General features: G+C 37.4%; 1 protein-coding gene across 4 annotated transcripts in view; it reads right to left on the bottom strand.

The window, feature by feature from the left end:
- The window catches only part of LOC101744455 (kinesin-like protein CG14535), a 434,238-nt gene that overhangs the window by 74,518 nt on the left and 344,629 nt on the right, over positions 1–15,091 (bottom strand). For all 4 annotated transcript variants that reach the window (XM_012689123.4, XM_038014621.2, XM_062671579.1 and 1 more), the window contains one exon: positions 3,891–4,059. In XM_012689123.4, coding sequence (XP_012544577.1) covers positions 3,891–4,059 — 169 coding nt within the window. The remainder of the gene's footprint in view (positions 1–3,890; positions 4,060–15,091) is intronic.

Raw genomic sequence — 15,091 nt, 5'->3', positions numbered from 1 at the left:
GGTCAAATTGAGAATAGATTAAACTGTTCGTCTTTAATATTATTTGTCTATGGTGTAGTCTTGGCGAAATTTGTGATTATAGAAGCTTATTAGTCTTTAACAATAGAAGCATAATAATGTTCAAACTTATAATTTCAATTAATTATAGTCGAAATTCGAATACCTACTACGGGACTACTAGTACATATAAATAGTTAAAATGGCTACCTAAAAACCTACCAGCATATAGTTGATGGCCCTACGTCATAAACTTGTCCGCACGTTTAAATAAACAACATTAAATATTTTAAAGCGCTTATAAAAAGGATAAGCGAACGAATACAAAAAAGGTAAATATTGTACAACATATATTTTTAAATTAATTAGGCCTTTTTCACGCTTGTACATACATATATTTATTGGGTTTTTTTTCAAATTGGTTTCTTGGTTTATTTATTTAGCCTTGAGACTAGAAGTATGTCACGATTCGACCTGCGTTAGATTTGGTATTCATAAAAATGAAACATGTTGCATTTTCTCGAGATAGTGATTAGATTTTCGTTTCACACGTTGATTCGTAAACTAGCAGTTGATTTGTTGATCCGTTGGTAGAGAAAGTTATGAACTAGCGAACAGACTACCGTTTTATACTTAGTTCTGCTCAGGTCATGTAATTTAAAATGATAAAAGGTATCATTTATGTCTTTTTTCCTACCTAAACAGATAGCCTTGAGAGGCTATATCAGCGTTACCGAAAGAGTAGGTGTGCTCACGGGCTTCAAGCCTGGCGATGTTGCTAGCACTGATCCTAGCAAGAGCAGTGTTTCGCAAAATCTACCATCGGATCAGAAACGCGACCCACTGAGAAGATCCGGCGAGAAACTCAGTGGGCTGTCTGTGTCTGAGGGTTAGTTTACTGATGGCGCCCTTCGTCGCAAGCGATGGGTTCGACGAGAACGATGACCGGTGTTTGAGGTACCTAAAAGCAACGTTAGTGGATCGGGAGGATTCAAAATGACTTGTTTTTTTTGTTAATCCATAGTATCTGTGTGCGAAATGTTTAGAAATTTCTATGTGTTTTAATAATAAATATTTTTTCGGGGCAAACAAAAAACATGTGAAATATGAGTATCGACTATAAGACTTAAATTTAAAGTAAAACCTTCTTCGACATCCTTCCGTTATAGGTGCTGAAAAAATAATGTTTAATTATCCAGTTCATTGACTTTACTTTTGAAAAATAAGAGAGCTTAAAGCTGCAATCGCTTTAAAGCTGTTCGCATCGTTAAAGGCAGCTCATTAACGAAATATCATCACTTGTCTCATTAGACGCGCTACCAATTAGCGAAGTCCGGCTTCACGCCTTCGCACAAAAAACGTTGGCAAAAGAAGGTACATAAAAATTCAAAAACAACTTGTAGATTTTCTAGAACTAATTTGCTGAATTTTGATATAAGCGAAAACCGTTTTAAAATTAATTCCAATTCAATAACTAAATAACAATTATAAACATTTGCTTGAAGGTAGGTGAAGGTATTTGAAGCTCATGTGTCATAAAATATCGTTTATAAATCATCAGTAATATTGAGATTATTCCCCAATAATCATCAAAAGTTTTCCCTCAAGAACACATTGATGAGAATTCTGCCTTTTCTCTGTAAGCTGCTGATGCCTTCATTTATTGTGGCTACGAGAATAATCTTTAAGCTATCGTTTAAGACATTTGAACCGGATCCGTTTTGAGTAAAAAATTATTTACAATTACCTTCAGATATCTGGACAATAGTTTTAAACAATAGCGGTTGCTTTTTAGTGTCTCGCGATGGACCCAAGTATGATCAATTATGATAATGTGTATTGCAAATAAACGAATATAACAACGTTCTGTTCTGTATACAGTCTCACCTACATCATCGAAATTGTAATATTTGATTGCTACTGTTTTTTTCTGTCGCAAGCCAATCATATGCTCCAATTTGGTATCTGTTGTTTCAATGCGGTCGAAGTGACTATGTTTTTCAGTGTCTCTCAAAAAACTATCTATTAACTAGCACATAGCATATTAACGTTCGTGTGCTGGTCTGTGTGTTTGTTAATACAAATAATGGATTCAACTGAAATACTATATAAATACTATATCTTATATCTTTAAACGAGCAATTCTTGTACATAAATATATATAATCTGAAACGGATCTAACGATTTTCATAAAATTTAGTATACAGGGGATTTCGGGGGCGATAAATCGATCTAGCTATGATTTATTTTCAGAAAATGTTGTTTTATTCGTGTTTTCAATAATCAACTTTATCGATAATTATGATTATTTCTTTAAATGACCAGTTCATTTTTATTTATTCTATCGGTAAGATCGAAAAATATCATATTTCATTAATATGTAATTTGTATTTAAATATAATTTCTAAAAAAACACAATTTATCAACAACAAAAAATCATCTGCTAGTTAAGTATTATATAAGCGAATCGCGCTCCTGTAGTGTCGCGTGTAGCGTATTTAAAATATTTGTTGTGAGCCTTCTGTAAATCTTCATTGTTTGGCATCGCTGAATCGCTGCTCAGTACTCGGACCATGACAAGACGCCATTAAGTATTCGCATTAACGTTCGCGCACTTTATTTTTAAGCTTTCACTTGACGAGGCACTGTCTCAAGTTTATTGAAAATATTCTGCAGTTCTAGATAGTTGTAGATAGCTTTTGTAGGGAACTGTTTTGTCGGATTGTTTTAATTTAAAATTTTGTCGGATATATTGTTTACTTACTTGGTATTTAGTGTCATTCTTTTTTGAACTTTTATTTGTTTATTATAGACTTAAATTTATGACAACTGTATGAGATTCCCGTATTACAGAATTTAACTAGTGTCTAGGGAGATCACAGTATTTCCTAAGTTTGCAACGCAATTTTTTCATAATGAATGCCTGTTATTATGTTGTACTACTTAATGTTAAGCCTATATTTATTACAAGAAAATAAAAACACCTTTGTTGTTCTTTGGTTATTATTGCCTGTGTCATAGTTATAAACTTCAATAGAATATTGAATTGATAATGGATGGAACTAGTTCATTGTATATAAAAAAATATTATAGCCGAAACTAATCGAAGTTTATACCGAAAACGTGAATCGAAATTGGTTCAGCTATTGGTGTGGGAATCAAAAATAGATACATCCATTCAATACATAAATGTTATGTACGCAGTGTACATATAATTTGATAGTTTCAATAGGAATGCCCGTTATAACTCAGGTTTGAGCCTCGTCAGCTCACCTACTAGTTAAGGTTACGCTGACCTAGCCTCTCAAGGCTCTCAGCTTAAGTAGGAAAAAAAAACGTTATTTTACATGTACTAATCAGTGAATAGGTAATCAGATAATTAATATAGAAGGCCAACAATGGTGAAGATATAATCATTATACGATAAAATCTTAAAGAAAGCAATAAAATCGTTCACGGGAATTATTAAATAACGTTTTCATTGAAGTTCTTATAACCCAATTTTCAGGCATATTTTATTTTAGGGAGTACTCTAAGGAATTGTTCCAGATGATACCGGCATCTCGTTTTTACCATCGCACCGCCCGCCACCGGAGTAGAGTTCATCCATACTACCTGGAGCCACTGCGGTCGTCCACAGTGCGTTTCCAGAGATCTTTTTTGCCACGTTCCATCCGGCTATGGAATGAGCTCCCCTCCACGGTGTTTTCCGAGCGCTATGACATATCCTTCTTCAAACGAGGCTTGTGGAGAGTATTAAGCGGTAGGCAGTGGCTTGGCTCTGCCCCTGGCATTGCTGAAGTCCATGGGTGACGGTAACCACTCATCATCAGGTGGGCCGTATGCTCGTCTGCCTACAAGGGCAATAAAAAAAATACTATTGACTGACTTACCTTTCCAACTCCAGTTGTTTCCTTCACTCCGAGCCTCCGTAGCAAGCCGGGAGGAGGTGGTGGTGCGGCGCGATGCAGTGCTGCGCTAAAGCCATTGGAAGAATCTTCATCACGCCTGCGTCTTTCTCTATGAGGAGAACCACCACTGCTGCACTTGGTTGATGATGACCTGTAATGAAAGACAATGTTTATATGAGTGTGCAAAGTGGAGACAGATAAATACAAAGACGAAAGACTCGACTAATTGGGTAATGAATGGAAAAGTAATTGTTAAAATTGTTGGTTAACTATAAGTCAATGAGCGCATGAAAAACAATTGTTTAAGACGGTATTCCGCTTGTTTTTAATCAACAACTGCCTAGTTAGAGTTGTTATATTTCACGTATTTTGCAACTCAAATTGTAGTTCCCATTCACAGTACCGCGCTTTCACTAACTGTAGAGTTACGAAGATTGTTGTCCCTACGACAACAGTGTGGTATTCTAGTCTTTCATATAAGTCTGCGTTTTAGACGTTCAAGAATTGAGATTGCAAGTATCACTCATTCCAAAAATAAAAATAAAACAGTTCGTCGAATAGTGAATGTCACAGAAGTTTGAGATATATCTGTGTGTGTAGAATCTCAAACTGGTCAATCTTTCAGAATATTTGCGCGCCTACATGGCTAGTTCCAGCCTCCCGCCTATTTTAGCCGGAAAGAAATATTGTGTTTCGAAAAGAGTAGACTTAATACAAGCAGTAGCATTAAAATAAATGATGCACAGGTCCGTTTTCAATTTGACGACGAGGCGAAAAAAAATCATTTGTTTTCCAGCCGAGTGTTTCCCGAGGAAATGTCTAAACAGTAAGAAATCGAACATGAAATAAATGAGCGGTACGTGACGCCTCCAGTGACCTTTTTACATTTTTCAAAAATTCTCCTCGCATCAATGTTCACGCAACGCATACGGACGTGCAGACGGGCGATGGGAAAGAAATTGCGGAGGCAGTTTTTAGTATGAACTTATTTATTAGCAACTAGTTACTGGTGGTAGGACCTCTTGTGAGTCCGCACGGGTAGGTACCACCACCCCGCCTATTTCTGCCGTGAAGCCTTAATGCGTTTCGGTTTGAAGGGTGGGGCAGCCGTTGTAACTATACTGAGACCATAGAACTTATATCTCAAGTTGGTTGGCGCCTTTACGTTGTAGATGTTTATGGGCTCCAGTAACCATTTAACATCAGGTGGGCTGTGAGCTCCTCCACCAATCTACGCAATAAAAAATATATATAAAAAAACTAGCTTTTGCCCGCGACTTCGACCGCGTGGAATAGTCACTTTGGCGTATATCTACATATAGCGTAAGCTCTCAAAAAGGAAAAATACCCGACTTTGAAACATACTTTATTGGTGCTCTGCTTGGTCCTATTGGTCTTAGCGTGATGTTATATAGCCTTATAGCCTTCCTCAATAAATGAGTTAGCTGACAATGAAACAATTTTTCAAATCAAACAAACAAACTCTTTAGCTTTATAATATTATTAGTATAGAAGTATAGATTTAAAAATTTTGGATACCTAATTACATCCTAGTTATTTTCTAATTTTTACGTGTTGTGTTTTCTCCATAAAATCAAACTTTTAGTAGGTATGATTGGGGGTATCACAACTGGAAATGCGATTTTCACAAGTTTTGATATGGTAAATTAAATATTTAGAATTTGGAATCGCCTTATTTTGTGGTGAATTATTAGTACAAAAGTAATGTGGGTAATATTAAGGCGTGGAGACTAGTCTAGCAGTTAATGTGCTTCTAATATCATAAATACAATTTGTATACAAATTTTTAGTAGTATCCATATGGATAAATAGGTACACCCTACCTATTTCTACTAAATTAAGTCGCGCAATCGACTGTCTTCTAAAAAAAACTGCTCACCTATATCTTTATTCGTCTGGGCTGCGTAGCAGATGAACTAATTGATTGGAATGTGATTATTTCTACGGAGAAAGACTTGAGCAAAGCTTTATTTCAAAATGATTTTATTGAAAATAGGTTATGAAAACTTTGCAAGGCATCTTGCTCATCTTTATTCGCTTAGTTTTAGCTTGAACCGATATTCATGAAAATAAGTCACTATTAAAACTTTAGTACAATAAATAGCAATGTAGTAAATACGTTTGGGAATCTTATGACAAGAACTATCTGTATTGGCCCGACAAAATGGGCTGTTTAAAAATTTTATTTTAATCAAAATTTTATACCATTCTTTTTTAGCTCGTCTGCACTTCACGTAAAGGGGGTTGCACACGGTCGGGTGATGGATGGCGTTTACGTGTCGACTGACGACACCGCCCGTATTTTATTTTAATGCCATCGGCGTTACTCCCGGCCTCTGGAGAGGCTTAAAATTGAAAATTCTCTCAGTTTAGCTATCGGAAAAATGACATCTCTCATTTACAGAGCGACGTGTGTACCGTACCAAGATGCCTTTATTACGATCACGTTTCCAATTTACGACATCTCATTAACATTTTTTATTTGGAAATTAAATTGCTGAGATAATACTTTTGACAAAAATGTAGCATCGAAATATGTATAATAAATACATATTTCTAAGATCTCTGTATGGTTACAACGGCTACCCCACCCTTCAAACTGAAATGCATTACTGCTTCACGGCAGAAATAGGCGGGGCGGTGGTACCTACCCGTGTGGACTTACAAGAGGTCTTACCACCAGTAAGATTGTATGGTGACAAAGTTATGACGCTCACTTTGAGATGTGAGGTCTAATTGCAGTGGAAGTAATGAAAACTCATACTTCAAGGTAGAAAGGGCCGTAACCCTTTGTACGGGCTAAAAATAAGTCCTATCAGTCCTATGCTGAGATAATTTTTGCCTTAACTTTTCATTGTAAAACAGACTATTATATTTAAAGTGATAATATATTATTCCTTATTTATATAGATTTACCATTGAAAACGTTAACGACGTGTAGCGTGAGACGGTCGCGTGTCCGACCCCATGCTTTAAGAGCTATTAACATTCCTCTATGGGATTGTTTAGATATCTAAGCTTTAGTTATGGGGTTTTGATTAGGGTTGAACGGACGATTAAGCTGCATTTTAATTAACGGTCAAACTTAATTGTATTCGAATTTGTGTTTATATTAATCCGATTTGGCAAAAAGAGGGATTGCCCTGTTAATAGTCGACCGATTTATAAAAAAAAAATCGGTTGTCTGTAAAGTCGGTTTACTGACGATAGTTGAACGTGACAACGTCATAAGAAAATACTGATGGAATGGTTTCATTTTTCAATTATTGCAATTATTTATTTATTTATTTATAACTTCTTATACTAGAAAGTATAAAGGCGGACTTAATGCCATAGGCATTCTCTAACAGTCTACCTTAGGGGAGTGCAGAGATGAAGCTTGGTAGGTGTAGTGTGAATCGTTGCTATAAACAATTGACACCACATTCACTTTTCACTGAACTTCATACTTGACGAAAACATGTAAATGTATTATTGTATAGCAGCTGTCCACGCGGATGCATCGCTCACTCAATTACGAGAGAGTCAGATGTCGAACGCTGCCGAACGCGGAGGCCGATTATGCCTCTTTGTCGCTCGTTGCGCGCTCTCGCTTGCATTTCAAGCCTTAAATGGAACGCATCAGAGCGAGGTAACGCCGCATGAGTCATGTTTTTTCATGCGTGCAGCCGGCTCCACGAATAATAAGACGTGTCACGTCAAAAGGAAAAACTAATTAAAAGAATACATGACATTTATTTTGGCCAACAGGAAATCTAGGCTTAGACACGTTGAGCGCGGTACTAAAAATGTTGTAGGGAATTAGATGTATATTCTTTTGGTAAAGAGCGCGTCTCTGTCCACCATCCTAAAGGGCGTCACACACAGCGAAGATATTATAATATTTTATCTTAACATACAACATCGCTCCCTATACATTTTGTATGAACTATCAAATATATATTATGTTAACCATATGTTTGCGACGCTCTTTACTCCGTAAATTTAGTTTTATTAATGTTTACGGCTTGCGAAACAGCGAATTTAAAAAAGACCCCCAAAAATTAAATTGTAACTGAAAACAAAAGACAGTTTTTTAATATTTTAACAAAATTCATTGTTACTAAAATTATCGGTTATACATACTTTTTTTTGTAAAATTTTACATTTACACCAGATTTAGTAATTTATAAAGAGAGCAACTGCACTCTCACTTACCAAACGGCAAGCATTAGTAACCCTAACTTTCCGATTACCATTTTCACGAGACCCATAGACACTACAAAAGTCCCTACCGATTTAGGGTCATATGAAATTTGACTTAAAGATAAGGTTGTATTAGGGCAATGACGCATTGCTTTGAGATTGAGAATTGACAGCACTTGGACCCTTCGTATACGGAGCCGTATGTTACGTTTCATTTGATAGAAACGTTTACGTGAATGTCTTCTTTTGAAGTGAAACTTCTTTAGGCGCATGAGTCTCAAATATATTAAGTGTATAATCTATGCGCATGAAAGGGTAAACTTTTTACAGAACGACACGCAGGAATGCTACGGAAGTGACATCAAACTACTATTGAAATTAAGTACTTGTCAAATGTCAGTAGTAGTAGTTATTGTATTTTTCCAACTGGAAAGGCAAATGTATCATACCATACAGCCTAATATTTTATATTTTTTTTGTGGAAAATGTTAATAGGAATTTAAATGAAATGAAAAGAATTTGGAACATTAATCAAATAGCATGAAATTAAATTAGTCAATTCAATTGGCAAAATATTAGTCATTTACAATTTAGAAATCTAAACATAATGTGACTGTCAACACTGAGGTTTGAGATTGACATTTGACAGACTTTTGGCGGGAACATATCTTCCTTTTTCCCTTCCTCTAAGTCTCGGAAATCTAAAGTTTTAGATTTGTATAAATATAAGCAAGACTTATAAATTAGTTCGCCAAAAAAGTTTCACTTCTGACATGTGTACTTTGTACGCACGCACTTTTTTCCCTCGTATTATTCTAGAATCCTAGAGATCTATGCCGTGAGGCAATGACACGCTTGTATTTAAAGGGTGGGGCGACGTTAAAATACATTTGAGGCTTCAAATTCTTGTCTCTAAGTGAGTTATGTGTTTTGATCTTTCTGATAACCACGCATTACATTAGGCCGTGAAATATTTATTAGTAAACTAGCTAACCTGGCAGACTTCGTAGTGCCTCAATCGATAAATAAAAGACTTAAACTTTTGTATAAAATAAACTTAAAACAAACACAAGGAATCCGACCTACGGGGGACACATCAAAGGAAAAACAAAATTATTATTGTTATTTAATTTCCAGCATTTTCATATTTAATATATCTTTTAAACCTTCTCTGGACTTCCACGAGTAATTCAAGACCAAAATTACCCAAATCGGTCCGGCCGTTCTCGAGTTTTAGCGAGACTAACGAACAGCAATTCATTTTTACATATATAGATATCTATTTTAGTAATTCTCTTCGGTTTTACGCGACAATCAAATTACTTTTAGGTTTCAATCTCACGTATACTATTTTTATTTTATCATTAACATCCTTTCGAATATTTCGACATTATATCGAATATAATTTAAAAGAAAGTAAAAGAGTTTAAAAAAAAAATTATAGAAAATAAACCTTGTTTCGTATGTGCATATGTCACAAATCTTAACCTCGGAAAGTTAGATGTGGAAAAAAAAACGATTATACTCAAAACATAATATCAAATTCATTCAATTTGGAACCTACATCAACCCCTTGCTTCTGTTTCTTGAAAACACGTAAACTCGTATCTGATTTCACGGGACGCTGGCGACGTTGAAAACAACTAGGAAAGGTCATCCTGACATTTGATAGAATGCTCCTTCGTCCATGAATAATCCCGGTCTTTGCTGTTTTCTATTTATTATTTTTGCCGTCATATCTTCGTGCGGGGGTCGAAGGAATCTTTTCGGGGCTATTTTCTATTGTTGCAATTGAATTATGACCCGTAAATTTAATGTGAAGCGAATTGACAGCCACTAAAAGAACTTGGAAATAACTTTCAATTTAATATTTTCTCACAATATCTAGTGGCTAGAGAAGAAAAAATAAATTGAAACTTAGCATATGGCATTATTAAAATTTGCTGTGCATATTTTTGTTGGGTTGTCACGCATTAACTAATAACTAGTGGTCCCGCAGTAGTTGAAATTCAACTATAATTAATTGAAATTATAAGTTTGAACATTATTACGATTCTATTGTCGAATTCTATAATCACAGATTTCGCCAAGACTACACTTTAGGCAAATATTAATGAAGACAAACAATATTTAATCAATTCTCAATTTGACCACAGACTTTATGCAATAAGAAAAGTTTGGCAACAAACAAACAGTATGCATGCGTGTGTGTGTCAAAGACAGGGTAGTGTGTAATGCTTTTTTATTGATTTATTGTATTTTTTATCCATAATTTAAAAAAAGAAATGAATATTCTGCACTTCTTCTCTATATTTTCTCTAAGTGTGGGAAATTTCATAATGCTCCGTCTGCGCAATTTTCGTAAAAACGGGTACAAAGTTTTTGCTTCACGTATTAATATACAGATACTTAAATTAGGGAAAAGATAATCTGAAAAATCGATCGAAAGAGAAGTTAGCCGATCCCCGTGTGGCATGAGACCATGGACCCCGTGTGTCAGCTTATATCCGAATCGAGCTATGTTGCTTTACAAAATATAGCATCTTCTTTATTTTTTTTTTTTATTGCTTAGATGGGTGGACGAGCTCACAGCCCACCTGGTGTTAAGTGGTTACTGGAGCCCATAGACATCTACAACGTAAATGCGCCACCCACCTCGAGATATAAGTTCTAAGGTCTCAGTATAGTTACAACGGCTGCCCTACCCTTCGAACCGAAACGCATTACTGCTTCACGGCGGAAATAGGCGGGGTGGTGGTACCTACCCGTGCGGACTCCCAAGAGGTCCTACCACCAGTGATTACGCAAATTATAATTTTGCGGGTTTGATTTTTATTACACGATGTTATTCCTTCACCGTGGAAGTCAATCGTGAACATTTGTTAAGTGCGTATTTCATTAGAAAAATTGGTACCCGCCTGCGGGATTCGAACACCGGTGCATCGCTACATACGAATGCACCGGACGTCTTATCCTTTAGGCCACGACGACTTCTATTGAGTCGATCTATTGAGTTTTTTTCTGAGTTTTTTACACACAGACTGCTAAGCTCACTGGCCCAACCTGAGAGACTTTGTAAACACTACTAGCAGTGCTACCTCTACCACCCGATCCGAATCGCGACCTACTAAAAAGATCCGGCGAGAAACTCAGTGGGCTATGTCTATAGGTTACGAGTTTTTAACAACTATCGCATCAAAGCTGGTCATCAATACAGGAAATAATTCTAGGTATTTTTAAAGTCTAACGTTTCTAAATCTATAACCCTTCTTTAGCTTAGCCATAGCCGGACAAGAATTACAATACTTAGTTCGAAAAACATCGCGTGCCGTCACATGCATTCACAAATTAATCCTCATAAAACAATTTAGAATTTTATTGTGACGTTTTTTAATTTATTACTCTGCATTATATAGAGGTTATTAACACTATACCACTTATATGTGATTAGTTTTATATCTATTTTAAAGGCTTGTTTTTTCATATAGTTTTAAAATAGACACGGTCTTAGTTTGAAATGTGTTTTCATTTTTTATAGCACACCGAAAGAACTTCTATAACTTTAGACTGTTATCCAGCAGATAGATGCGAACGTGATCAGAATTTAAGGTCAAATCTTATCGGGTACCATTTTTGGGGAGATATTTAGTATTTCGACTGAGCTTCGACAATAATCTTCAGCGATGAGCCATTGGAGTGTGATAAGGGTTCTTTCGATCCAAATGGGCCGTAAGGTGATTAAAATTTGTCGTCGGTAGCAATGTGATAATTTCGATTGAAAAAGGTATTCTTATGATATTGTTAGCCGCTGGGGTTCGAGATTTTTTTTTCCACAGGAGAAAATCGCTGGATCTTCACCCGCGCCGCAGGTATGTGGGAGTTGAACTAAAAACTAAACTAAACTCACTAAAAACTCCTGCCGCTCACAACCGGCGCCCTACCTCGGACCAGGCCGGAGCCCAGTCGGGGCTATTGAGACGGCGGGACAGGGCTGACGCAGAGCACATTACATCCATCCCACCGTCCCACAGACGCCGGACCGGCGGTCGCTGGCGACACGATCACCGGTTCCCTCAGTCAGCGGGCCGAGAGCCCGCCTTGATGGCGCCGTGTTACACCTTCCCCCGGAGCGGTCGGGGGAACGCGGTCTACCATCGCCCGGCTTCCTACTGCGAGTCAGTGTGCAAAGCACGCCGCCCCACGTCTGGGTCCCTCCCCGCACAAAACGGGTGGGACACCAAGCTCTGAGGGGGCCAGGTCACGGATATGACCCCGGTCCCAACCCCCTGCTCGACGGCGGAGGGTTTTTGCGTAGCGAGGAGGGCTTTGCCTCACTCGCCCCGGCGCCTCCTTCTGCGAGATGGTGCACTCGCAGAAGTCGAGCATAGCTTTTGGGATTCGGGATAAATGAAATTCCACCAAAGTACAACTAAAAACTGTATTCAACACTTAGAACACTTGAACACTTCGCAAACACTTTAAAATCCTCAATTCGCTTCTTTCACTTCGCTTTAGGTGATCCGTTCGCTGTTTCGCTTCGAGTATTGCCGATTACTCACTAACTGCGTGCCATCCCTGCAACGGTTTTATAGTCGATACCACATCCCTAGAATTATCGAAAATATTCCACACATCTCTAGTAGTAGTTACCGCTATCTGACAATAGATGGCGTTGTACTTCTCGAGCGTTCTAGGTGCTACTAGGTCTTTTGATATTCGTTCTGTTCAATGATAGATGGCGTTACTCTTACCGGCGTAACAATATGTACCTCAGAGTTTTTCGTTTCTACTACGATTAGTTTTAACAGTCGATGTTTGTTAACCGCCAAGGTCTAACAGCTCAAATATATCTGCTTTGCGAGTGTTTGTTTTTTTTATTTTATTACATGATGTTTTTCTTTCACCGTGGCAGTCTTGCGTGAGCATTTGTCAATTATATGTATTTAAAAAATCGCTGCCTGTCTACGGAATTCGAACACCGGCACAGCCGCATCGCTAGATACGAATGTACCAGGCCAGGCAGGCGTCTTGTCCTTTACGCAACGACGACCTCAAAATGTGAGACGTGTATACTGTGTGGAATCGCTGTCACGCGCGTTTCAGCCCACTGAGTTTCTCGCCGGATCTTCTTAATGGGTCGCGTTTTCGATCCGGAGGCAGATTCTGCGAAGCACTGCTCTTGCTAGGGTCAGTGAGTTAGTAGAGGCTTTCTTGTTATCATATTTATTGGTGACAGCTTAACATCTGATCATCAGCGAACTAACCTTTTTAGGTAGCAAAAAAATAATTTACATTGCAATACATTTGAAAGTATTAATTTGGAATTTCACAGTTTCCCGCCCCGCCTATTTCTGCCGTGAAGCAGTAATGCGTTTCGGTTTAAAGGGCGGGGTAGCCGTTGTAACTATACTGAGACCTTAGAACTTATATCTCAAGGTGGGTGGCGCATTTACGTTGTAGATGTCTATGGGCTCCAGTAACCACTTAACACCAGGTGGGCTGTGAGCTCGTCCACACATCTCAGCAATAAATAAAAAAAATTTTTCATCATGTCCAGTGTGATTAGTGTGAGTTTTTAACGTTCGCGATAGCGTAAAAGTTAACTCAAATTTGTTGTAGTTATAATTATATGAAAGCGGTTGACGCTGGCTTGTTAGTTTTATTTAATGAAAGATCATTACTTTTTCTCTAAGAGCTCGTCCTATAAATACAGCCTATGTAGGCGAGGACACAACATATTTTACGAGCGATAAAATCAGTGTGCGCCACACTTTATTAAGGCGAAATTGTGCCCTGTGTTCCAAGTGCTTAGATTAGAAAAAAAAAACAGCCGATAAGAACGTGTAGTAAATTCAAAGTTATAAATTTTCGTCTTCACTCGTTTTATTATGTCTAGTTTCGCTAAAACACGGGGCTTGTCCACGAAAATATACCATTTTATGGGTTATAGTTAACATTACATTTCAATATTAGTTCGAATGTGAGTTGACTTATAACTATTACATAGTTTCATATTACAGCGTGTTTATTTATGTATGTGTAATATTAATAGACAAATCCTATGTATTAGTAGGTAGATTCTATATATAACCGTTAATAGCCTGTTTCTCCTGTGTTTTCTGTCTAGAGTCCAAAAAATTTATTAAGAACAAGAGGAATTCTTTCTCGTTTTCGTAGAAAAAACAACAAATCAATTTTGACTTTTCAGATGGATATTTTGAGTTTGGGTAACTTTCATAGTCTCTTTGAGAAGTGGGATCGACACATCAACATAAATATTTTTAAATACTTATTCCTAAAATATCTTGTTACTCCTTCTATTTTTTTTCTGGTGCGATGTGTGGACGAGCTCACAGCCCACCTGGTGTTAAGTGGTTACTGGAGTCCATAGACATCTGCAACGTAAATGGGCCATCCACCTTGAGATATAAGTTCTAAGGTCTCAGTATAGTCACAGCGGCTGCCCCACCCTTCAAACCGAAACGCATTACTGCTTCACGGCAGAAATAGGCAGGGTGTTGGTGCCTACCCGCGCGGACTCACAAGAGTTCCTGCCACCAGTAACTATTATTTTACTCTTTTCCCTACATATTCGCTGGTAGCCTAGGGGACTATTCCAGCTACGCGCAGACGATAGGTGAGTTCACTGGCTCATCCTGACAGAGTTTGCTAACACTAACAACTACGTATTTTTACTTTCTTGCATGGGCATTGTACGTTGGCATCTTACAAAATTTATTTAGTTAAAATAATCTTATTACGTTGAGTGTCTTAAATTCTTCAATTTGTGCTTTATCATTGTGTAAATATGCTGCAGTAGTGTTTTCAAAGTGAAATTCAAACAAAGTGCAACATTTTGTTTAAAGTGAATTCGATACGGGAATCTCACTGCGGATTTATACTGAGTTACAATGAACTTCCTAGATAACATCACATTTCGACGAAACCCCACTCACTCAGACACTAACAGAAATGAT

This window comes from Bombyx mori, chromosome 12, assembly GCF_030269925.1.
Source record: "Bombyx mori chromosome 12, ASM3026992v2".
Lineage (NCBI taxonomy): Eukaryota > Metazoa > Arthropoda > Insecta > Lepidoptera > Bombycidae > Bombyx > Bombyx mori.
This window is presented reverse-complemented; position numbering and strand designations above follow the sequence as displayed.